Source organism: Hemiscyllium ocellatum, chromosome 37 (genome assembly GCF_020745735.1).
Source record: "Hemiscyllium ocellatum isolate sHemOce1 chromosome 37, sHemOce1.pat.X.cur, whole genome shotgun sequence".
NCBI classification, from domain to species: Eukaryota; Metazoa; Chordata; class Chondrichthyes; order Orectolobiformes; family Hemiscylliidae; genus Hemiscyllium; species Hemiscyllium ocellatum.
The window spans coordinates 20,266,904-20,293,553 of NC_083437.1; the positions used below are offsets into that span (position 1 = coordinate 20,266,904).

The 26,650-nt window shown below is 46.5% G+C and overlaps 1 protein-coding gene across 7 annotated transcripts in view; it reads left to right on the forward strand.

Moving 5' to 3' along the window:
* fhad1 (forkhead-associated (FHA) phosphopeptide binding domain 1) overlaps nucleotides 1-26,650 on the forward strand; it is a 158,268-nt gene that overhangs the window by 77,863 nt on the left and 53,755 nt on the right. For all 7 annotated transcript variants that reach the window (XM_060852109.1, XM_060852107.1, XM_060852114.1 and 4 more), the window contains 3 exons: nucleotides 351-457; nucleotides 3,790-3,949; nucleotides 8,414-8,540. In XM_060852109.1, coding sequence (XP_060708092.1) covers nucleotides 351-457; nucleotides 3,790-3,949; nucleotides 8,414-8,540 — 394 coding nt within the window. The remainder of the gene's footprint in view (nucleotides 1-350; nucleotides 458-3,789; nucleotides 3,950-8,413; nucleotides 8,541-26,650) is intronic.

Sequence of the window (26,650 nt, forward strand, 5' to 3'; positions counted from 1 at the left end):
TGTACAGAGGGAGCTGGGATCTCGGTGTGTACAGAGGGAGCTGGGATCTGGGTGTGTACACAGGGAGCTGGGGTGTCCATGTCCTCTGGTGATAGTTGTTTTTAATCTGACAGCTGCTGTAGAAGGTGACCTCTTCAGGCGGTGGTGCTGCTGCCCGAGGGATTCCTGTTGTCTGTGGTAAAGTCAGTTTGGAAATTCAACATTGAGACGTTTGCTTTGCAATGACAGCCCAACACTAATATTGGCTGCAAGTCATTTTGATTTAGATTCAGCTGAGTTTCCATCTGCTACTTGTCTCATATGATTACATGTCCAATTTAATCTCATGTTTCTGCACTGGTTTGCCACAGGAAGGAGTTAGCAGAGGCTCGGGTGCAGGTCCTGGCACAGCAGGATGTTATTCTCGGGCTGAGACGCGATCTAGCAGGAGCTAATGCCAGAATGTCAGACATGGCAGGTAGGTTATCTTGCCTGAAAATGGCTTCCAACACCTGTCCATGCATTGCCTCCTTGTGTTCCAAAATTACTCTCTGATGCAAGGTTGTTTGACATCGTGTCTCTCTGACTGCAGGCAGACAACAGGCCATTCAGCCCCTTGAGCCCCTTGGTGCTTGCCCAGACCTTCAGAGCCTCATTGTCAGTGTTCCCGTTGAGGCTCAAACCAATGAAAATGTCATTACATGGGCAGCTCAGTGGTTAGCATTGCTGCCTCCAAACACCAGGGACCTGGGTTTGATTCCAGCCTCGGGCGACTGGCTGTGTGGAGTTTGCATGTTCTCCCAGTACCTGTGTGGGTTTCATCCGTGTGCACCAGTTTCCTCCCACAGTCCAAAGGTTAGGTGGATTGGCCATGCTAAATCACCTCGTAGTGTTCAGGGGTAGTGTGGGATGCTCTCCAGAGGGTTGGTGCAGACTAGATGGACCCAATGGCCTCTGTCTGCACTGTGGGAATTCAGTAATATGTCCGATTCCAAGCAGCTGCAGTATTTCTGCTTTTTCAAACACCATTTATATCACACAAATGCCAGCTGATGACCATCTCCATTGATAGAGAGTTGAATGATCAGCATTTCCAAGCTGTAGGGTCACCATTAACCAGAGCCCCATCTGGCCCAGCCTGACAATGGCTTCAAGAACAGGCCAGAGATTGGGTAATCAGTTCACCTTCTGATTCCCCAAAACCTTCCCATCAGCTCAAAGGCCTCGATCAGGAATGTGATTCAATATGATTGTGGCTCCAATAACAATGAAGAAGCTAATGCCATTCAGGGAAAAGCAGTGGGGCGGATAGACCTGTTAACCTGGTATTAAAATTCCTTCACCTGGTTCCTTCGCTGCTGCTGAGTCAAAATCATGGAACCCCCTACTCACCATCACCACAGGGACAGCCTCACCATGGAACCCCCTACTCACCATCACCTCAGGGACAGCCTCACTATGGAACCCCCTACTCACCATCACCTCAGGGACAGCCTCACTATGGAACCCCCTACTCACCATCACCACAGGGACAGCCTCACCATGGAACCCCCTACTCACCATCACCTCAGGGACAGCCTCAGTATGGAACCCCCTACTCACCATCACCACAGGGACAGCCTCACCATGGAACCCCCTACTCACCATCACCACACGGACAGCCTCACCATGGAACCCCCTACTCACCATCACCTCAGGGACAGCCTCACTATGGAACCACCTACTCACCATCACCACAGGGACAGCCTCACCATGGAACACCCTACTCACCATCACCACAGGGACAGCCTCACCATGGAACACCCTACTCACCGTCACCACAGGGACAGCCTCACCATGGAATTGCCTACTCACCATTACCACAGGGACAGCCTCACCATGAAACCCCCTACTCACCGTCACCACAGGGACAGCTTCACCATGGAACACCCTACTCACCATCACCACAGGGAAAGCCTCACCACGGAACACCCTACTCACCGTCACCACAGGGACAGCTTCACCATGGAACACCCTACTCACCATCACCACAGGGACAGCCTCACCATGGAACCCCCTACTCACCATCACCACAGGGAGAGCCTCACCATGGAATTGCCTACTCACCATCACCACAGGGACAGCCTCACCATGGAACTACCTACTCACCATCACCACAGGGACAGCCTCACCATGGAACACCCAATTCACCATCACCACAGGGAGAGCCTCACCATGGAACCCCCTACTCACCATCACCACAAGGAGAGCCTCACCATGGAACCCCCTACTCACCATCACCACAGGGACAGCCTCACCATGGAACCCCCTACTCACCATCACCACAGGGAGAGCCTCACCGTGTGGAGTGTAACGGTTTAGGGAGGCAGCTGACCACACACCACCTTTTCCAGGACAATTAGGGATGGAGAATATATTCTGGCCCAGCCATTAACATCCACACCCCATGTATGAATAACAAACTGAAAAACTTACAGTGACCACTTTCTCGTGAGATAGGTAATAAATGGCAGTCTTGCCAGCACGATCCATACCCTGTGAATTAATTTTTTAAAATCCCATAAAAGAGAAACTGAAAAAGAACTCTCCAATAATTCCTCTATTTCTCTCTCTCTCTCTCTCGTTCTGTTTTGTTTTTCTTTTTAGGGTTTCTCTTTCCTTCCTCGGTTCTCCCTCATTCCAATCTGTGTGTTTCTCAATTTGGTTTTTTTTGTTTCTATTTCAGTATTAGGAGTCTTTTATCATCTATATTGTATTTTGGCTGTATACAAATGTGCTTTAACAAAGTTTAAAACCTTTTATTCCTGGTTTCCTTCTCTGTGGTGGTGTTGATTTAACACTGAGCTTGGCTTGAAGCAGTGTTTAAATTCACATTCACTTGTGGGTCTGTCATGACGTGGTTTCTGCCATGAGAAGTCTCAGAGCAGACATCCGAGAATCTATCAATACTCTGAGACAAATCAGTCTGATGGCAGACACTGGAAACATTGTCAGCAGGTAAATTAACAAAGGATTTTGTTAATATTTTGTATAAACTACACATTGGCCTGCAAGGGATTTTACTATTGAAACTTCTTTTTCTGCCTCTTTTTCTCTTATCTACCCATTCCCTTTATCTCAGCCATTCCTGCCCCTTCTTCACCGGTGTGGCTCCCATGAAAGATTGAACCAATGTGCAACAGCTAGCAGCAGAAGTAGGCCATTTGGCCCATCGAACCTTCTCTGCTATTCAGTATGATCCTGATTGATCTTCTATCTCAATGCTGTACTCCCAGTCCATGCCCTTACCCCTTGACCCTTTTAACCATCGCAAATCTATTTCTGTCTTAAATATATTCAGTGACTTGGCCCCCACTGCTTTATGTGATACTGAATTCCACAGGCTCACCACTCTTTGAATGAACAATGTGCCGGATAATCAGGAGCATTGGATGAGGAATTGACCAAGACACAGGAGAGAACTCGCATGTTCTGCCTCAAAGTAGTTTCCTGGCATTTTTAATGCCAACCTGAAAGATAGCACCTTCAACAGAGCAACGCCACCCGCATTTAAAAGTCTCGTCAAAGTTTAGCATCTCCAACTGTGCAGCACTCCCTCAGTTCTGCAAGGGGGTGTCAGCCTGTGTTATGGGTTCTGAGGTGGGACTTAAACCAAGAACTTAGCGACTCCAAAGCAAAACTCCTACTCACTGAGCCAAGGCCAACACTGGGTACACACTGTGACAATCTAATTTCCCAAAAATCATTCATGTTTTCTCACCTCTGGTCAGACTGAATGGGATCAGTTCAATATGTTGTGGTCACTTCCAGGAGAGCTGAGCGAGAGGCAGAAAGTGGAACTCGAACAGAACCGAGTAACGGTTAAGAGTCAGGAACTGGAGCTGAACACTCTACGACAACATCTGGCCAAGATGTCGCAGCTGGTGGACATGAAGAGTGAAGAACTTCAGAGCAGGAACGGAGAGTTGAGGTATGTTAGCATCCGAGTAGCCAGATGGAGAACTTGACAGAGCACTCTGTCTTGGTGCTGGTGCGAGCTTGGACCATCTCCTTCACAAAGGGGCAGAGAAAGACGCTGCCCTCGAGTGAGGGTGCTTGACCAACTCTGTGGTGCAGCATCGAGGAGCAGGAAAATCCACATTTCGGGCAAAAGCCCTTCATCAGGAATGAAGGCCGGGAGCCTCCGGAATGGAGAGCTCAATGGGAGGAGGGTGGGGCTAGGGAGAAGGTAGCTAAGAGTACAATAGGTGGATGGAGGTGGGGATGAAGGTGATAGGTCAGAGAGAAGGGTGGAGCAGATCGGTGGGAAGGAAAATTGGCCGTTAGGGCAGGTTATGAGGATGGTGCTGAGCGAGAAGGTTGGAACTGGGGTAAGGTGGGGGAGGGGAAATCCACCATGCACAGAGGTTCATCCGGGAGATGGCAAAGGAATGATGATCTGATGTCATGTGTTCTGTACAGTTTAGATAGTGATCGCATTGCTTAGTGAGGTGCTGAGCCAGGGGTGCCCGAGCTGGGTTTATCTCTGTTAACCTGGGGGAACAATAGAGGATAATATTTTATACCTTTGGGCTATGGAGAGAACTATTTAGCCAGAGTTTCAGCTTACTGTCCAGAGATTCCTTCTGAAACGGGCCAGATCAAATTAGGGTCTTAACAGCCTCAGAAAGGATGATCATTCAGCACACTGTAGAATCGCAAAATAGGACTGTGTGTATGGGGGTGTGTGGGGATGTTTGCATGTGTGTTGGGTGTGTGTGTGTGAGGGTGTGTGTGCACGTGTGTGTGGGGGTGTGCGTGGGGGGGTGTGTGCGTGTGTGTGGGGGTGTGTGTGTGTGTGGGGGGGGGGTGTGTGTAGCGGTGTGTGCATGTGTGTGTGGGGGGGGGTGTTTGTGTGTGTGCTCGTGTGTGGGGGTGGGTGGGTATGTGTATGCGTGTGTGTGTGTGTGTGTGTATGTGGGGGGGTGTGGGTCTTTGTGTGGGTGTGTGGTTGTGTGTGTGTCTGTGTGTGTGGTGTGTGTGTGTGATTCTGTGTGATTCTGTGTGTGTGCCTGTGTGTGTGTGACTGTGTGTGTGCGTGTGTGTGACTGTGTGTGACTCTGTGTGTTGTGTTTGTGTGTGTGTGTGAGACTCTGTGTGTGACTCTGTGTGTGTGTGACTCTGTGTGTGTGAGACTCTGTGTGACTGTGTGTGTGTGTGTGACTCTGTGTGTGTGACTGTGTGTGTATGTGTGTGTGACTCTGTGTGTGTGTGTGTGTGTGTGAGAGACGTGTGTGTGTGTGTGTGTGTGACTGTGTGTGTGTGTGTGACTGTGTGACTCTGTGTGTGTGTGTGACTCTGTGTGTGTGTGTGTGTGTGTGTGTGTGTGTGTGTGTGTGTGTGTGTGTGTGTGTGTGTGTGTGTGTGTGAGAATGGGGTTACGGTAGCGATAACCCTATCTGAGTTGAGTTCTCTGGGCAGCACAGGAACAGAAGCCAAACACCCTGCTGCAATAGGGCAGGGCCTTTGTCCTCGAGATAATCAGAGAGCATGCAGAGTTTCTCAGTCCAAGTTGGAAGTGTGACTGCAGTGTTTCAGCTGCTGTTTTGGCTGGGTACAATGTGTGCAAAGTGGTGCCTGTGCTCTCAACAGCAAAGCGTGGGAACGATGCAAACTGGCGATGTAAGTGACCACTGTAAGAAAAGTACGAGGCAAAAGTAGCATTCTTCACTCTAATCCCTGTGAGAGGGATCATGAAATAACTGTCTGTCACGTGTTTATAAACACACACACAAAAAAAAATTGGCAGTTATATTGTTATAGTTGCAAACACTTTTAAGGAAAGATACATAAAAATTAAAATTAGTAAATATGTAAGTTAACTTGAACCTTCCAGCTCAGCGAGCTAACTTACATACTTATCATCAATCTGAGCTACAAATCTTCTCAAAAATCGCTCACAAAATTAGTTTGCTCTCTTTAGGAAAAGATGCAAAAAAGCTGCAGATACCAGTCTGCACCAAAGTGTTGTCATCAGTTCACTCACCTTCCCTGCAGTCTATGCCCTCATCCATACCAGGAACAAGAACCTCGTATTTATTGGACAATGGCACTGGTTGAGGCTTCTGCCAGGCTGAGTTCTGGATCACCGTACCAAAACAGACAAGCAGGAGGCTGGAAGAACACAGCAGACCAGGCAGCATCAGGAGGCGGAGAGGTCGACATTTTGGGTGTAACCCTTTTTGAGATTACACCTGAAGCATTGACTTCTCCACCTTCTGATGCTGCCTGGCCTGCTGTTTTCTTCCAGCCTCCTGCCTGTCTACTCTTTAGGAAAAAAAGCCAATAAGAAAAAATTTCAATGACTTCAGTTAATGTGGGATGGGGCTGCCACACCCGCTAGACATTGACCTGAGGGATAAGCTGGGCTCCACACAACGTGCCTATCAACAAATAGTACATCGTCCATCCCATGGTGCAATGCTCTTGTAACGTGTATTGGTTGCTGGAGGAGCCTCGGCTCAGAGTTAATGAACTGGAGTCTAAGGTGCGGACACTGCTACACATTGGGGAGGGGGAGAGGAACTTGGGCACAGTCTTTCAGAAGGGAGTCACACTTCTTCGAGTAAGTACACCAGATTTGGTCTGTGGTCAGGGACAGGAGGTTATGACTATGAGTGAGGCTGGTACGGTGATCCAGAACTCAGCCTGGCAGAAGCCTCAACCAGTGCCATTGTCCAATAAATACGAGGTTCTTGCTCCTGGTATGGATAAGGGCATAGACTGCAGGGAAGGTGAATGAAGTGATGACAACACTTTGGTGCAGAGTGTATTCAAGTGGATGGAGAAAACAGAAATATAATAGCAATAGGGGATGGTATAGATAGGGGAATAAATATTCAAATTTGCATAGTGTAAGTAAAATTAGAGAGGTGAATGCCTAAAGATTGCTTGAGACAAATACGCTCCAATTCAGAGGGTGTTGGTACCTGTCCTGCGAAAAGAGAGACACGTCCAGTTGGGTTAGGTCTAATGTAAACCACGCTGGGACCAATATCCTGACAAATCATGTAACGAGGATTGCAGATGAGGCATTAAGCTCATTAGTGGAGAAAGGGTTCAATTGAAGGAAAGTTTAAAAATCAAAAAGGTTGAAAGAGCAGAAGTATAAGGTAATGAAGAGATGAACAATAATCAAAGTGTGGCCGGAAAGAAGAAAAAAATGCAGAAGTGTGCACAAGAAATTAGAACCACAGTAATAATTGTTAAAAAGTCAAAGCTTAAGACTATTTATATGAATGTACACAATATTTGTAGCCAGATAAAAGAGCTGATGCTGAAGTTGAAATAGATGACTGAGACTTGATACCCATTATGAAACATGGTTGCAGGGTGACCAAGTCTGGGAACTCAATACTCAAGAGTATCAAATGTTCTGGAAGAGTAGGCAAAAGAGAAAGGAGGTGGGTCATGTTGTTAATGAAGGAAGATATCAGTGCAATGGTGAATAGTGATATAAATCCAATATAGTGTGTTGTAGAATCAGTTTGAGTGGCAATAAGGACTAGCAAGGGGAAGAGGCCATAGGTCAGAGTAATCTATATGTTGCTGAAGAGATATCTCACTGTAGAATGATGTATAAATGGGGAAATAATGGAGGCATGTAAGATAGGCACTATAATTGTCATCTTCAAACATTGTCAATCTACATATTGACTGGATAAATCAAATAAACAAGGGTAACATGGAAGATGAATTTGTAGAGTGCATTATGGATTGATTCTTAGATCAGCATGTTGCACAACCTACCCAGGAAACAGGCTATTTTAAATCTAGTAATGTATAATGAGACAGGATTAATAGGCAATTAATCTCACAATTAAGGGTCCTGTGGAGAGTAGGGATCACAACATGATAGAATTTCAAATTCAGCTTGATGGAGAGCAATTTGGGTCTCACACCTCAACTTAAATAAGCACATTACAAAGTCATGAAGAAAGAGTTGTCTAAGGCTGGCTGGACAAATAGATTGTGGGAAAATTAGTAGATGAGTAACAGCAAACATTTAAGCAGATATTTCATAATACTGGACAATACTTTATTCTGGTCATAAAGAAGGCCTCAATGAACTACCCGTGGGTAACGAGGGCAGTCAAGGGAAGGACCCAAATGAAAACTAAAGCATACAAAGTGACAAAAGCAAATGGCAGGCCAGAGGATTGGAAATTTGGAAGGAACCATCAACAGATATCTAAAAAGCTAGTAAGGAGGGAGGAAAATGATTATGAAAATAAATTGACATAACGTGTAGAAGTTCCTGCTGTTTGTTTTTATCAAGTATTTAATAAGTATGAGTGGACACTCCTCTTCCCATCCTGAGCCATATGTCTGTAGCTTACCCACTCCTTCTCCTGTTCAATTTCCTTCTTTCTCAGTGTGTAACAATCACTTACAGGAGCTGTAAAGAGAAGCTGGAGCAGCTGAAAGCAGCGAGGAAAGAGAAGGCGATGCAGTGTGAGAAACTACAGCATGAACTCAATGAAAGAGATAGCCAGCAGCACCAGGCCTCCATACACACTGAGGTATTGTTGGATTCACTGTTCTCTTATAAGAAAGCCACATACCTATTCAATGTTACTCCAAACCAGTCATTATCAATAGTGCTCACCTGTGGACTGAGGGCCTCAACCCACTGTATACATGAAAGGTCCCTGAGTGAGCTCACCCATGGCAACTGGATTACAGTTGTCCCTCGGCACAGGATATCAACCATAATTCCCAATCATATCTGGGGATACCCTTCTGGAAAATGGGAGGTTCAATAAGGATGGGATCAGGTTCAAGGGTGATGCCTTTTATGGTTGATTAGCTTGCCAGTGCTTACAATCGAAGCACATGTATTTGGACAGGCTGTTCAGGGTAGCCAGTGCCTTTGAAACCATTTCCAAGGTGTTCATGCCTTAACTCAATGAGGGCACTGATTTAATGTAGCAAACACAATGGGCAATTTGCCCAAAATAAAGATCCACTCACAGCAGTGTCATGATGAGCACATCCAGTCATAGAGTCATACAGCACAGAAACAGACCCTTCAGTCCAACCTAACATAGGCTCGAGGTAACCTAGTCTCACCTACCTGCTCCTGGCCCATGTCCCTCCAAACTTTTCCTCTTCACGTATCTATGCAAATATCTTTTAAACCTTGTAATTGGACCACTTCCTCAGGAAGTTCAGTCAGTCTTTCAACGATGTTGGTTAATGGATAAATGTCGACAAAGATGCTGGATAGAATCCCCTTGCTTTTCTTCAAAACACAGCCATTGGTTCGTTTGCATCCACCTTGACCAGGTCCTGCACGACAACAGCAACCACCCAAGCACACACAAGACCAGGACATTGCCATGACCATACTCACTAGCCACGCTGCCTTACAATAAAAAACACCTCAGAACTGACAGTCAGACATCTCTATAACCAATGGGATTTGTGACAGCCTATAAACCGACAGGCAAGCTCAGACAACAACTCACCACAACAAAAGACCCTGTACCTATCATGTGCAAGACTAATGTAATTTACAGGATTCCATGCAAAGATAGCATGAAACACTATGTAGAATAAACAGACAGACAACTAGCAATCTGCATCCACAAACATAAATGGCCACTAAACGACGTGACCAACTCTCCCTAGAAGCCACACACGCAAATGACAAATTCGACTGGGTCAACACGATGATCATAGGACAAGCTTAATAAAGGTCAGCCAGAGAAATTCTAGAAGCATGTCAGTCATCCATGGACTCCAACAACAAACACATAGATCTACACCCAATATACCGGCCACTACAACAGACTACTGGAACCAGCAACCAGAAGCAGCAGAAATGGAACTAAATAAATTCCAGAAGAGGCAGTATAGCAGCGTTTCTCACAAGGCTCCAAAGCACTGAAGATGTCACCTAGATAGAGGATGAATCAACAAATCAATGTCCCAGCTCGGCAAACATACCCCCAGTTACGTTCACCTCGCCTTAGTATCTCAGCTGAAAGACAGGAGTTCCAGCATTCCCTCAGTCCTGTACTGAAGAACATTGATTTGTGTGTCCGTGTCTCTGGAGTGAGGTTTGAACCTGTGAACTTGGAGCTGGGCATGCTACCAACTAAGCTACAGCTGATATGGCTTTAGCCCAGGATATTCTAAACCATATCTATTCAATTGCCCAGCATTTGTAGGTCTTCTTTCATGCACGACACACACAATAATGGGGTACGAGTGATTGGTGCACCTACAGGACAGAGACCAAAGAAAGGTTGGGGGGTGGCCTTGTCTTTGGAATCACAGCCCAGGTACTGTTGGGCAGGAAATCCTAAATGTCGACAACACCCTGATTTTGGATAGACAATAAACAATGGACAATAGGTGCAGGAGTAGGCCATTCAGCCCTTCGAGCCTGCACCACCATTCAATATGATCATAGCTGATCATTCCTAATCAGTATCCGCTCCCTGCCTTATCTCCATAACCCTTGATTCCGCTATCTTTGAGAGCTCTATCCAACTCTTTCTTAAATGAATCCAGAGACTGGGCCTCCACTGCCCTCTGGGGCAGAGCATTCCACACAGCCACCACTCTCTGGGTGAAGAAGTTTCTCCTCATCTCTGTCCTAAATGGTCTGCCCCGTATTTTTAAGCTGTGTCCTCTGGTTCGGCACTCACCCATCAGCGAAAACATGTTTCCTGCTGCCAGAGTGTCCAATCCTTTCATAATCTTATATGTCTCAATCAGATCCCTTCTCAGTCTTCTAAACTCAAGCGTATATAAGCCCAGTCGCTTCAGTCTTTCAGTGTAAGGTAATCCCTCCATTCCAGGAATTGACCTCGTGAACCTACGCTGCACTCCCTCAATAGCCAGAATGTCTTTCCTCAAATTTGGTGACCAGAACTGCACACAGTACTCCAGGTGTGGTCTCACCAGGGCCCTGTACAGCTGCAGAAGCACCTCTTTGCTTCTATACTCAATTCCTCTTGTTATGAAGGCCAGCATGCTATTAGCCTTCTTCACTACCTGCTGTACCTGCATGCTTACCTTCATTGACTGGTGTACAAGAACACCCAGCTCTCTCTGTACTGCCCCTTTACCTAAATTAATTCCATTGAGGTAGTAATCTACCTTCCTGTTCTTCCCACCAAAGTGGATAACCATACATTTATCCACATTAAATTGCATCTGCCATGCATCTGCCCACTCAACTAACTTGTCCAGGTCACCCTGTAATCTCCTAACATCCTCATCACATTTCACCCTGCCACCCAGCTTAGTATCATCAGCAAATTTGCTAATGTTATTGCTGATACCATCTTCTATATCATTAACATATATTGTAAAAAGCTGCGGTCCCAGCACGGATCCCTGCGGTACCCCACTGGACACTGCCTGCCATTCCAAAATGGAGCCGTTTATCAGTACCCTTTGTTTCCTATAAGCCAACCAATTTTCAATCCAATTTAGTACTTTGCCCTGGTTAGGACTGAAATTGGGCCCTTGAAGACAGAAACAGGGGAATATATTACAGGGAACAAAGAAATGGCAGAAGAATTAAATGGGTACTTCAGATCTGTGTTCACTGGGGAAGACACAAGCAATCTCCCTGAGGTAACAGTGACTGAAGGACCTGAACTTAAGGGAATCTGTATTTGCCAGGATTTGGTGTTGGAGAGACTGTTAGGTCTGAAGGTTGATAAGTCCCCGGGCCTGATGGTCTACATCCCAAGGTACTGAAGGAGGTGGCTCGGGAAATCGTGGATGCGTTGGTGATGATTTTCCAGAATTCGATAGATTTGGGATCGGTACCTGAGGATTGGAGGGTGGCTAATGTTGTACAACTTTTTAAGAAAGGTGGGAGAGAGAAAGCAGGAAATTATAGGCCAGTTAGTCTGACCTCAGTGGTGGGAAAGATGCTGGAGTTTATTATAAAGGATGAGATTACGGCACATCTGGATAGTAGTAACAGGATAGGGCAGAGTCAGCATGGATTTATGAAGGGGAAATCATGCTTGACTAATCTTCTGGAGTTTTTTGAGGATGTAACTCTATGTGAGGTGATCACAGGGTGATATTGGGTAAGTTTTCCACGCACTCCCATGGGATGCTTGCCCAAAGAAAGTTCCATGCTTTAGGTTAGGTTGGGATGTGGTGAGGGTTGGTGGGGGACGTCATTTTGTGGTGCAGTGGTCATGTTCCTATCTCTGGACCAGAAAATCCAGGTTCAAGTCCCACATGTATCAGAGATCCAAAAAGATTAATTAAACAGATGAATTAAACATAACTGCAATGGGATGAACAAAAAACCAGGGTTCCACATAAGATCTTTCACTTAAAACCCAGAGCAGGACATCAACAAGTGTGGAAATTCCCACCCTTTCTATCGCTTCAAGTTGAAAGGTTTACTTCATTGATGAATATCAGATCAGCTCTGTCTAGCCATTCTGCAATGTAGTGCGGTGAATCAGCAGCCAAATGGACCATGCAGATTTCTGCAGGCGTGTGTTGCTTGCAGATGTTAAAGTGGCTTTCTCTTCATAATTTATGAAACTTTGCAATTTGCTCTCTACTACAAGTCTTGGAAGTTATATATAGAAGCAAGAAATTCACAGTCGGTCCATTGATGCCTTGATGAGTGGACGCCCTTTGCTGGAGACTGACAGAGGGCTCTTGTTCAACTGCTGGGTATATTCTTTCTCAGCTCAATGCTGGGTATTTTTGGAGCTTTTGCTGTGCTGCTTTTTAGTGTTTATGGTAACGAGCACCTGAAAGCACAGCCTTAATGGGGGTCATACAGCGTAACTCGTCTATGGTGACCGGAATTGGAAAAACTGTTGCAAGAGATAAAATCATAGGGACCTTCAAAAAGAAATACGTTATTTCTGAAACCTCCTTGGATATTTCTGTTTGCTAATTATTAAAAACAAACATTGGATATGGGGAGGAAAGGCCTTTTAATCAACAGTCAAGGGTTATCCAGAGACCTCATCAAGAATCTGTTTATATTCCAGAAGACACTGCATTGTGAGGGTGGACATGTTGGGGGTGGGGCAGGATTATGTCCGATCAGAGTTGAGAACACCATTTTGGTAATATAGAGATTATTCAGAGTGCTGGAAGCACACAACCAGTCTCCTAGCATTTGGAGAAGAGAGAACATTCCAGTTAGTCTTTCAGATGGAGGCCTGGTAGAGAATTATCACTTCTGTAAAAGTCCAGCAGGAAATGCACTCTCTGCCCAACTTGGTTAAAGATCAATGAGGCATCTTTAATGCACAACTTAACCAGGCATTTGAGATTCCCTATTTACAATTGGTTTTCCCCAGCCACTCTGCACTATCACGGGCTGCACAAAGCAAAATCACCCTGCCTGCAACAAAGAATAATGTAATTTACTATTTCTGCTCCTCCTGATCCTATATTTAGCTCCCAATTTCAATCATCACCACCGTTTGTCCCCAATCCTCCTCTTCACAGTGTCAGCTCAATGCCTCCCAAAACATTAAGGGTGTGCTCCAACATCTCATTGCCTCCATTATAGAGAGGCCCCATGCCCAAAGTCTGGGGATTTGTAACCTCACCGTTTTGCATCAGGCCACATGGGTCCATCCTAATTCCTGAGCCCTGGCGTCCTTTTCTTATTGACCCATTACTTAGGTTTCCGAACCCCTTCCCATGCCCTGTACTTGTTGTATTTGTTGATCCCGTAATGGGATCAACTCTTCCATTTATGGAGGGAAAACAGCAATCAAAGGAATGGTGCCAAACAACTGAAAATTGATATTTTATCTTCCACTATTAGTGTCATTCTTGCTAACACGTGGCCTTTGACCTTATGAACTCCAGCGCCTGATCCAATCAGATGACAGGCAAGTCTCCCTCAAGGTTCCTCCCTCAGTTACAATGAGCACAAACATTGCATTCCCTTTAAAACCATATATTTCCCTGAGGTAACAACAGGGCTGTTATAAATGTTGATTTTAAATTTGCCTGACTTAAAAAGGAGTGGGACATATTAATTTTGAAATGAAATTCGTGAGCTTTTCATGACAAATCTTTAATTGAAGTAACTCAGGCGAATGAGAGATGTAGCGTTTCTAACCACATTACTCAGTGCTGCAATATTTTCACAATGGCTGAAGCATTGCCAAGTTTGTCTACATGCGTCACTCCTCTCAACTTTAAGCATCATTTAGGTAAAAACAATGACTGCGGATGCTGGAAACCAGATTCTGGATCAGTGGTGCTGGAAGAGCACAGCAGTTCAGGCAGCATCCAAGGAGCAGCGAAATTGACGTTTCGTGCAAAAGCCCTTCATCAGGAATAAAGGCAGTGAGCCTGAAGCGTGGAGAGATATGCTAGAGTTGCAGAGGAAATGACCTGGGAGTTGCAGTTGGAGAGGCACTCCCTGAGATTCTTGGAGAGAGAGGAGGAAAACTTCCTCAGGGCAGGCATCCTTGCAAGAGGATTCGCAGTGGGGTTAAAATCAGCGAGGTAAAAATGAGCTTATCCCTCCATGCTTCAGGCTCACTGCCTTTATTCCTGATGAAGGGCTTTTGCCTGAAACGTCGATTTCACTGCAGTTTGGATGCTGCCTGAACTGCTGTGCTCTTCCAGCACCACTGATCCAGAATTTAAGCATCATTTGTTCAGCTTTAACACTAAAACAAGATGTATTACAGTATAGCAATAGTTCATGACCAAAGAGTTAGTTACAAGTCCTCCACCCTCATTATAATTGGCTCAATTTTTCTGAACAATAACCACTACCACATAGACAATCTGTTGTGGAAACTTCCTCAAAGATTGTTGAATGCTTTGAATCCAATCTATTAATTATCTGCTTAAAAGTTCAGCTTTTGGAAAGCCCGCATTACTGATGGGTCAGTGCACTGTCCAGTGCTGAACTGATCTCCCTATGGACCTGGGAGAGACAACTTGGAACGCTGGTGTCTGCTCAGTCACCCATTCTCAATTGAACCAGCATTACCTGCAAAGGTGGGGCTTGTGTGGGCGAAGAACCAATTGGCCCCAATGTCCCTGGACTAGGGAAATGGGAAGAACCAAAATCCCTTGTATCCTGTTGTTTGATCTTGAAATTGGATACTAGGCCTGTCAGTGGCATCGTCCCTAGACCAACAGCCTCGTGATGCTCACTATAGAATAGAATAGAATCCCTACAGGGGGCAAAGAGGCCATTCAGCCCGTTAAGTCTGCACCAACCTTCCCAAAGAGCATCCCACCCATACCCCCCACCCTATCCCTGCATCTCCCATGGCTAATCCACCCAGCCTGTGCATCCCTGGACACTATGGACAATTTAGCATGGCCAACCCACCTAATCTGCACATCTTTGGACTGTGGGAGGAAACCAGAGCACCCAAAGGGAACCCACGCAGACACAGGGGAGAATGTGCAAACTCCATGCAAACAGTCGCCTGAGGGTAGAATCGAACTCGGGTCCATAGCGCTGGGAGGGAGCAGTGCTAACCACCGTGTTGCCCGTGACAGGTCGTAGAGCTGTGTCAGGCAGGAGCAGACACCAGTGGAGAATGTAACAGAATGTATTCAAAGGAATAAAATAATCTCCTTTTCAAATTCAACTGGTATCCATCAAACTGTGCATCTCTGAGAGTCCCCGTGCGGACAGGAACTGGCTGCTGATAAAACAGCTTCAAAAGCTGACTGTGTGTAATAATGTTTTGTCCAGGGAGTTGTGTTATGCAGTCTTGACTACAAACAACTGAACCATGGGATTGGAACACCACCGAGACATACTTCAGATGTCTGTTATCTGTGTCATCTCCGTCTTTGATCCCCTTGCAGGGAGAGGAATTGCTCATTTTCAAAATTCCGTAAGCATTCTGTCCATGCTGCAGTAGATGTTCATCCCTACTCTCCAAGCAGGTTGACATTATAATTGAGTGGCTTTCAAGGGCACTTCCAGAGGTCTATTCAATGTCGACCATGTTGGTATGGGCTGAAGTTATATAGAGACCAGACCAGGTAAAGGAAGGCAAGTCCTCTTGCCCTACTGGATGTTGGTAAACCTGCTGGCAGCTCTCGGGCAGCTTTGTCTTCACTGACAGCGGCTACTTTATTCCAGATTGGCTGAACAGAGTTCAAATTCTCGAACACTCATGGTGAGATTTGCACCAACGTTCTCTGGGTCATTGGTTCAGCAGTGTGAGTGGTTACCTCTTTGTAGGGAGCTCTGAGTGTGTTGTGCCAGTGCTGTAGTCTGTCCAGTGTGAGACAGGTGGACAATGAGATGAAGAGCTGAGCTGAATCTGATTGGAAGCCACGACCAGCCGTTATCTTATTGAATAGCAGAGTGAGCTTGAAGACCCACATGGCCTTGCCCTGTTCCTAAGTCATATGTTTGTAATCTATTTCCCCAACCTCTGCGTTGACATTAAACATACCTGGGGCCTGCTCTTTTGAATTGTGTCACCTCTGCGATGGCACACACACGTTGTCGAGGAGCCCGTGTGGCCCGATGGAGAAGTTAGAATAATGGAAGCAATTGCTTGCCACAGAAGCGAATTTTCTAAGGACAATTGAAAATACTCCCAAAGAAAGTATCGAAACTGAGATAGGGGGGAAAAGTTGGGAAATGTTACAGATTTCTGTCTCAGAGAATGTAGGAAAGACTCATCATTTAGTCAGTCCGATCTTATAATTTGTGTTTGCAGAAGCAGAGATGAACCTAGCTGTTGTAGTATTGTTGGAATTCAGAAAACCTGACCCCAGCATCATTAATTTGGAACCTGCGACTATTATTGCAACAGTGCTGACCCATATTTGTCAGTATTTTTTAATCTCCAGCTTATTTTTAATCAAGCTGTTCAGACGCATTGTTTAAGGCAAGCAGGATTTACAGAAAATTTCACACCTTGTTTGTGCTTATAGCAGTACAACCCTAATTTCATCTCAGCCCTGACTGAAACCAGGTCCACCCGGCAGCATAGTGACAGTGTTTCCTGAATCCCTGGTCTTGCACCTTAACTTGGAATGTTTGCTGTTACTGAGCTCTCAGGGAGGAACAAAAACAACCACTCTGAGATTAAATTAGATTACCTACAGTGTGGAAACAGGCCCTTCGGCCCAACAAGTCCACACCGACCCCCCGAAGCGCAACCCACCCATACCCCTACATTTACCCCTTACCTAACACTACAGGCAATTTAGCATGGCCAATTCACCTGACTCGCTCATCTTTGGACTTGTGGTAGGAAACCCACGCAGAAACGGGGAGAACGTGCAAACTCCACACAGTCAGTCGCCTGAGGCAGGAATTGAACCCGGGTATCTGGCACTGTGAGGCAGTAGTGCTAACCACTGTGCCACCATGCCGCCCACAGTGATGATCCTAACCTCTGAGGCAGGGAACTGGGGAGCAAGTAGGACAACCTCCAGGTACTGAACCTGACCCCAGAGGGATTAAGGTCCCTCTTTGGGGACTTTCACCGAGGTGTAAATTGACGTGGAGGTGGGTTCCATGTGACAGACAGGTGGGGTAGAGATGGGCAAGCAATGTCCTGCAGCTTGATGGATGTAGTGGAGGGTGAGAAACAGAGGGAGTGCCTCAGCATGAGGTTCTCTCCCTATCCTTCTTTCTTGAGATTTAAAACGGAAACACAGACTCAGCAACCAACTTGTGGGCGAAGAGAGTGGGGCACAATCCCTCTTCAGGATGGCCTTTGACTACACCCACACCCAGGCCCACAGGCCTGTCCAGACCATGGCATGACCCCCTGCGTGAGTGCCCACCGGCTGGACCACATTCCTTCACCATGTCAGGGAATGCCCATAACAAAGCTGCTGGTGAGAATAACTGGCTGCAGCCTGATCTGAGGGTGTGGGTGTTTGTGCTGCCAGGTCAACTCACCCCTTGGCAAAAATGCCCTCTGCTAGAAAGGAGGTCAGGAAACTGGCGTGATGGGCGGCAAGATTAGAATGATGCTGGAAAAGCACCAGGAGGTCAGGCAGCATCTGAGGAACAGGAAAAATCGACGTTTCAGGAAACGGCTGATGAAGGCCTTTTGCCTGAAACGTCGATTTTCCTGCCTCTCGGATGCTGCCTGACCTGCTGTGTTTTTCCAGCACCACTCTAATCTTGACTCTAATCTCCAGCATCCGCAGTCCCCACCTCTGCCTATATTGGGTGACATCCAGTCCCCACTCCCCGTCTTGGCAGGGACTGAAAGTTCAGCCTCATTCCCTGATTGAAGATGAAAGCAGGCAGGGAACTCGTCTGGAACATGGAAAATGCTCAGCCGATCTGTCAGCCCCTGGGAAGGGAAATAAAGATCTAGCATTTTTCAGGTCAACCCGAAACATTCACGCTGTTTCTCTCTACAAGCACTGGCCTAATCTGCCCAGTACTTACAGCTCCACTTTCGGGTTTCACCTGGAACAGTCCGATCAGGTTTTCAGTGGGCAGCATGATGGCACAGTGGTTAGCACTGCTGCCTCACAGCGCCAGAGACCTGGGTTCAATTCCTGCCTCAGGCGACTCTCTGTGTGGAGTTTGCATATTCTCCCTGTGTCTGCGTGGGTTTCCTCCCACAATCCAAAAATGTGCAGGTCAGGTGAATTGGCCATGCTAAATTGCCCGTAGTGTTAGGTGAAGGGGTAAATGTAGGAGAATGGGTCTGGGTGGGTTACGCTTCGGCGGGTCGGTGTGGACTTGTTGGCCCGAAGGGCCTGTTTCCACACTGTAGGGAATCTAATCGAAGCTCTGTTTCTGCCCACCTATGGCAGAAGGTTTGATCCATTGTCATTGCAAGCAAAGAGTCCACCTTTTCAGGACTTGTTTCAAAATTTCCTGTTCAGAAACTGTTAAAATGCAGCACTGATTTCTCAAATGTGTCGGTCTTGATGCTATCATTAATGCAACAGCAGGAAAGCATCCAACCAAGGCAAATGCGCTCTTGCTGAGGTCTTTATTATGTCTTTTTAGAAATTGGCTCACATATCATGATCTGCCCAAGGGGAGCCATTGGCTGAGATTAATCTGAGCAGTCTTCAGCTGCTCAGTTATTATTCCTGGATCGGAAATAAACGCTCCATTCCCTTTCTCTGCTGATGTTTTTACATGTCTAACCTGAGCCACACTTGGTTTGATAGGTGCAGTATGGAACAGGCCCTGACGATGGCTACATGCATACTGCTAATGACCAGGGGCCATGCTTTCAGAGGGCACTCACTGGCTCAAGGCATTCACAACAAGCTGCTCCACTCTGGGACAAAATTCCAGATCGGACTGTCCCGGAATGGGAGTGCCCTCCCCTTGGCCAGTCGTTTGGATGACCAGGGTTGCAGTCTGGGTGACATAGACCATCCTTGGCTGCAATCCCCCTCCCCACCGGGCATGGTAGGATGAGGACGTTTCATGGGAGAAGGGGCCTATAAGAGGGGTATGGTGAGGAAAAGAGACTATCAGAGGAGTTGGGGAGAAAGGTAACTGTGTGGGTATGGAAGGGAAGAAGGCTACAAGGAGAATGGGGGAAGACAGTCTGTACATGAATGGAGGTGGACGGAGGCTGCAATTGTCCCCCATGGCGTTTTGGGTTTGATAAGCTGGTCCATAGACAGATTTTAACATCTTTAAAAGCTTCTTAATTGCCTGTTTCAGTTGTAACAGGCGAGATTCTGCCTCCAGTGGAACCCATCTGTCATTTTGGATGTCCCTCAGGTTTATGTTAAAGGGTACAATACGCTTACCACTTGGCCAGGTGAGCCTGCAAAGCCCAATGCACAGATTGTTTTTATTGCTCACAGATCTTGTATTTCCCTGCCATTTTCACCAACCAATCCCTGTTCTTCCTGTTGCTGGGTCCAGTGACATTGCTGCAATGTATCCAGTGCAGCAGCTGTGAGAGGTTCCGAGAGATCCTCTGGGAGGCACTAGCTGGGCGATGGGGGTTTTCCAGTCTGATCTGCATGGTGGCTTGGCATGTATCTCTGCAAGATTAGAGTCATAGAGATGTACAGCACGGAAACAGACCCTTCAGTCCAACTTGTCCATGGCGACCAGTTATCCTAAATTAATCTAGTCCCATTTGCCAGCAGTTGGCCCATATCCCTCCAAACCCTTTCTATTCATGTACCCATCCGGATACCTTTTAAATGTTGCAATTGTACCAGCCTCCGCCACTTCCTCTGGCAGCTCATTCCATACACGCAACCCCCCTCTGCATGAAAAAGCTGCCCCTTTAAAATCTTTCCCCTCTCACTTTAAACCTATGCCCTCTAGTTCTGGACTGTCCCATCCCAGGGAAAAGACTTTGTCTATTTATCCTATCCATGCCCTTCATGATTTTATAAACCTCTATAAGGTCACCCCTCAGCCTCCGACGCTCCAGGAAAACAGCCCCAGCCTGTTCAGCCTTTTCCTGTAGCTCAAACCCTGGCAACAGCCTTATAAGTCTTTTTTGAATCCTTTCATGTTTCAGAACATCCTTCTGATAGGAGGGAGACCAGAATTTCACACAGTATTCCAAAAGTGGCCTAACCAATGTCCTGTACAGCTGCAACATGACCTCCCAACCCCTGTACTCAATACTTGACCAATAAAGCATACCAAGCACCTTCTTCACTATCCTATCTACCTGCAACACTACTTTCAAGGAACAATGAACTTGCACTCTAAGGTCTCTTGGGATACCTGTAAGTCTATTCTTGAGCACGGGCTGGATGTTCAGGTTTGAGCAAATGGTTGGGTGCTCTCTATGGCAGTCATTGACTCCAGAGTCATAGAGTCATAAAGCATGGAAACAGACCCTTTGGTCTGACCAGTCCATGCCTACCATGTTCCTAAACTAGACAGATCCCTCCTGCCTGCACTTGGCCCATATATCTCCAAACCTTTCCTATTGATGACTTATCCAAATGTCTTTTAAACATTGTAACCGTACTTGCATCTACCACTTCCTCTGGCAGTTCATTCCACACAGGAACCACTCTCTGTGTAAAAAGCGTTACCCATAAGGTCCTCATTAAGTCTCTCTCCTCTCATGACTGCACTGAGCAAGATGTCCTTTAGGTCATGTTGTCACACCAGGAGATGGTGGTGCCAGTGTATAAACAGGAATGCATCCACGTGCCCTTGAAGTAACCTTCTTGATGAAGGGGAGTGATGGTTGTGGCCGGCAGCTTTTTCTGAAGTAAACATCCATTTTCATTCCAGTTTCCAACTCGGTGGTTTGCAGGCACTCCCCACCAGGCAGTCACGGACAGCGTTGGTATTGAAATCGCCAAGGATGAGGAGGGGCATTCTAGCTGAGTTGAGATATTTGTGTAGAACATATCTTTGTCAGCTGAGTTAGGGTCTGAGTGTAAATACAGTGGAGTGTTATAGCTGCTGATCTTGAGGGGAGAGGTGCAGGGACACGAAATGTTGAGAATGGCTGATTAAAAGTTTAGTGGCAATCACCCCTTTGCAGACACTGAGGAGGTGTTGTTGACCTTGAGGTCCTCCCGACAAGTAGAGGGTGTAGCAGACATTGTGTTCTGTCACCATCTTGTTCCGAGAAGTGGCCCTCACTCAGACCCAATCTGCCTCATTGAGGGCAACTGTTGTCATGAGAGTCTCACATACCAGCAGGCATGTGTCAGAACATTTGCTCTTTCCTTCATTTGTAATGGAGTTTAGAGCTCATGTCTCTTCTCTGTAGCAGTTTGGCCACATTAAGAGATGCCCATTGATCACTGGATGACAGCAGGGTAATGGGAAGGCAGTCATTTACTTAGGTCTTTCTAGGCTCCTCTCCAATTCAGGGGTGGGCAGTACTGTCCTTTCAGAAAGCCGCTTGGCCAATCAGGGTATAGTCACCTTGGGATAATGTTGTCTCTCAATCATCAGCCGGCACCCCATTTTCACTTTCTTGCCAATGCTCCAGGATCTGCTTGTTAAGTTTCACTTGGAGGCTGGACTCATTTATTGTTCCTGCAAAGTGGAGCATTAAGGTGGAGCAGTTTCTCGGTCTGACGCCCTTCAAACCTGAACTTCATCGTTCATGGCCCAGTGAACTGGGATGGAACTAGTTGCTCCTCTCCCTGGAAGGTCGCTGACCAAAGCTTCCCTTGCTATTTTATTCTTGTTTAACGTACCAATAACCATCATCTAGGCAGTGTGCTCCGGAACATAATTGCCATTCGATACACTTGCCATCCTTCCACCTTGGCTGTTCCCTTTGTCAGATTATCTGGCCCAGACGGTGTCAGGTTCATTATTTCTCCCTTCACTATTTGTTGTCCATCAGCTCAGACACTGGTGAAGGGCTTATGCCCGAAACGTCGAATTTCCTGTTCCTTGGATGCTGCCTGACCTGCTGCGCTTTTCCAGCAACACATTTTCAGCTCAGACACTGGGCCTGGGTGTTGGAGCCAGCGGTCAGAGCTGGGTGTAGCTGAGGGCCAGTGACTGAAGTGTCAGGGTACTACCTCTATCTGAACAGCCCATATATCCCTCTACATATGTCAACAAAAGTCCGACCCCTTTTGATCCCCTCGCCACTAAAAAGAGTCTACACTTCAAAAGTATTTCTTCAGTTATACAGCGGTTTGGAGTGTCCTGAGGGTCTGAGTTAAACAAGCTCTGTCTATGAACTATATTCATGATTCGCCTTCGGAACCACATGACACCAAGTTATAGTCCAACAGGTTTATTTGCAACCATGAGATTTCAGTGTCCCCACTCCTTCCTCAAGCAGCTCGTGAGACAGACTACTTCGGACACAGAATTTAAAAGTAAAAGATACAACTTATGCGGATGTATTGAACAAACCTAGATGGCTATTAAGTCTTTGGTCAATTAGAATGGAGATGCAGGTTTTGATTAATTAATATGTAAATCCTTGCCCCAAGGTAACTTTGGGTTTTATCCAAATAAAGGTGACACCTTAGGTCAGACATTGCATTTTATGCAGGTCCTGGGCCTCCTCCACCTCCACTCCCTCACCACCCGACGCCTCGAGGAAGAACGCCTCATTCTCCACCTCGAATCCTTCAACCCCAGGACATCAATGTGGACTTCACCAGTTTCCTCATTTCTCCTCCCCCCACTTTACCCCAGTTCCAACCTTCCAGTTCAGCACCGTCCTCATGACCTGACCCACATGTCAATCATCCTTCCCACCTATCCGCTCCACCCTCCTCTCCAACCTATCACCTTCATCCCCACCTCCATCTGTGTGGAGTTTGCACGTTCTCCCGGTGTCTGCGTGGGTTTCCTCCGGGTGCTCCGGTTTCTTCCCACAGTCCAAAGATGTGCGGGTCAGGTGAATTGGCCATGCTAAATTGCCCGTAGTGTTAGGTAAGGGGTAAATGTAGGGGTATGGGTGGGTTGCGCTTCGGCGGGTTGGTGTGGACTTGTTGGGCCGAAGGGCCTGTTTCCACACTGTAAGTAATCTATTGTGCTCTCAGCTACCTTCTCCCCAGACCCACTCCCCTCCCATTTATCTCTCCACCCCAGAGGCTCCCGGCCTCATTCCTGATGAAGGGCTTTTGCCCAAAATGTCGATTTTCCTGCTCCTTGGATGCTGCCTAACCTGCTGTGCTTTTCCAGCACCACTCTAATCTGAACATTGCATTTTATGTGTGAGGCCATGTTTCAGCCTGTTTTATCTCATCCTGGAGCCAGAGTGGTTTTATTTCCAAAGTAGGAATTTATAAAATGCCACATTGACAGACTACCTACACAACATGTGCTTTTTGGATAAAATAAAATGTATTTGCAAATTCAAATCTGCAAATGTAAATTCACCCCATAGACTTATATGTGTCTGTGTGTGTTTGTGTGTGCTTGTGTCTGTGTGTGTGTGTGTGTGGGGGAGAGGGACAGTGTGTGTGTGTGTGTGTGTGAGTGAGAGAGAGAGGGAGAGGGACAGAGCGTGTGTGTGTGTGAGGGAGAGGGAGAGAGCGTGTGTGTGTGTCTGTGTGTGTGTGAGGGAGGGGAGAGAGCATGTGTGTGTGCACGTGTGAGGGAGAGGGAGAGAGCGTGTGTGTGTCTGTGTTTGTGTGTGAGCGAGAGGGACAGAGCACGTGTGTGTGTGTGCGTGAGGGAGAGGGAGAGAGCGTGTGTGTGTGAGTGTGTGAGGGAGAGGGACAGAGCACGTGAGTGTGTGCGTGTGAGGGAGAGGGAGAGAGTATGTGTGTGTGTGTCTGTGTGTGTGAGGGAGAGGAACAGAATGTGTGTGTGTGTGTATGTGTCTGTGTGCACGCACGTGTCATCTAGGTTTGTTCAATACATTCAAACAAGTTGTATGACCCTTTGATCTTTTACTATAAATTCTCTGTCCGAAGTATTCTGTCTCACTAGCTGCCTGAGGAAGGAGCGGGGATTCTGAAAGCTTGCGATTGCAAATAAACTGTTGGACTATCACCCAGTGTCATGTCCACCTGGCGCCTCCACATCAGGGCTCCTGACAAATCCTAGTCTTTGCTTTCACTGCCTCACTCAAGGGTCCATTCCACTTGTTGATCACTGCACTGAAGATCTTCCTGACATCCTTTCTCAAACTGCCCTGTGTTATTAGCCTGGCTGACATTGCTCTAACATCTGCCTGTTACTTCATCTTTATACTCCCTCTCCCTCTTGCTCTAGTTATGCTGAGGTGAACTGAACTTTGACTTTTCACCTCATTCCCACTTTTCAGTCATTCTGCCACCTTTAGTAAATGCATTTAATTCTGAAAAACTATGCCCAGCTCGTTATAACCTCTGGGCCCCAGACAAGTGTACTCATTACTTGAAATCTACATTTTATTTCCCAAGAGTACCCTGAAACCCCTTTAACACCAAAATAGTAACTATGCCCATCACCATAGCACCCAGTTTATAGATATATTTAATCAACCTGCTCAGGCACTTTATAACCCACCTATAGAGCAGTTAGGACTTGAATCCAAGCTCTCTGGCTTAGAGGTAGGGGCACTGCCACTGCACCACAAGGGCCCTTAGCACCCAGTTTATACTCTTTTGAAAATAACCAATTAAACTAAATTATACCAAATTAAAAGTTAGCAATCACATAAAGGAGGAGAAAGTGAGGTCTGCAGATGCTGGAGATCAGAGCTGAAAATGTGTTGCTGGAAAAACGCAGCAGGTCAGGCAGCATCCAAGGAACAGGAAATTCGACGTTTCGGGCATAAGCCCTTCATCAGGATTCCTGATTCCTGATGAAGGGCTTATGCCTGAAACGTCGAATTTCCTGTTCCTTGGATGCTGTCTGACCTGCTGTGTTTTTCCACAATCACATAAAGGAACATGGTGACAAAATCCAAAGCTCAATGGACACTTTAAATTAAAATCTCGTGATGAGTGGAAGTCATGCACTCCAGCCCCCACGGTGCCCAGCAAGCATGGGAGAGCTCACACCTATCAGGGACAGCACTCTGTTTATATGGGTACAACAAATACCTGTGATAGACTTTGAGGGTATCACTCCAAGATTTTATCTTTCTCTCCTCTGTTAAGATGCTCTCCAAAACTTTTAAAATATTCTTTCTCGGGATGTGGGTTTCACTGCTGGCCCAGCATTTACTGCCCAACCCGACACCCTGAAGAAAGTGATGATGAGCTCCTTCCCTCTTTGTGGTTGATTGACCTGTTCCATTATTTCTTACCATGACTTGGAGCGGCACGGTGGCTCAGTGGTTAGTGCTGCTGCCTCAGAATGTCAAGGACCTGGGCTTGATTCCAACTGTCTGTGTGGAGTTTGCACATTCTTCCTGTGCCTGTATAGCTTTCTTCCCATGGTCCAAAGATGTGTGGGTTAGGTGGATTGGCCATGTTAAATTGCCTGTAGTGTCCAGGGATGTGTGGGTTAGCTGTGGGAAATGTGGGGTTATAGGATAGGGAGATGTGTCTGGGTAGGATGTTGTTTGGAGGACTGGTGTGTACACGATGGGCTGAATGGCCTACTTCCACATTGTAGGGAAACTATGTTTTGGTGTCAGATTTTACCAGGTAATGCTCCTGTGAACCTTGAGGTGTGTTCCTAAAGCATAATGGCTGTATAAATGCACATTGATGTGTACACCTCTTGTCTGGCATGGCAACAGCTTTTGGGGAAGGAAGGAAGGAAGGGGAGAATTAATGTTGCTCGTTTTGATGCACTGAACCACTGGAATTTATTTCATTCTTGAGTCTGTCTTCTGTGCTGCTTGGCAGGTAATTTCATCAGTGGGATTAAAGTGCCAATCTCAGGGGATGTAAAAGAGAGAGAGAGAGAAAAAAACCTTACAGTACCAAGAGAATTCATTGCCTTCTGGAAACATGGCTGAGCAACCACTCAGTGTCAGACACAGAAGTGTGTTTTCTACCCCTGTTAATCTAAATTCTGTCAGATTCTGAGAGAACCGGGGGTGGGTCCCTTTCTATTATGTGGCCCTGTTCTGAATTAATGCATCCCACACAGCCAAAGGGCCAGAGACGTTTTTACAGATAAATGATAGGAACTCTATAGTCCTGGTTGTACATGAATACTGGAAAGGCAGGGAGACATCCTTCAGTGGCTCTGCAGCAGGCAGAATCCTTACTGATGAATTGAACCAGTTCACTGGTTTTGGAAAGGGTGAGTGTGATGGAACCGTGAATTGTACTCAAAAGCAACCCTGCTGCATAAATACAGATTACCAAA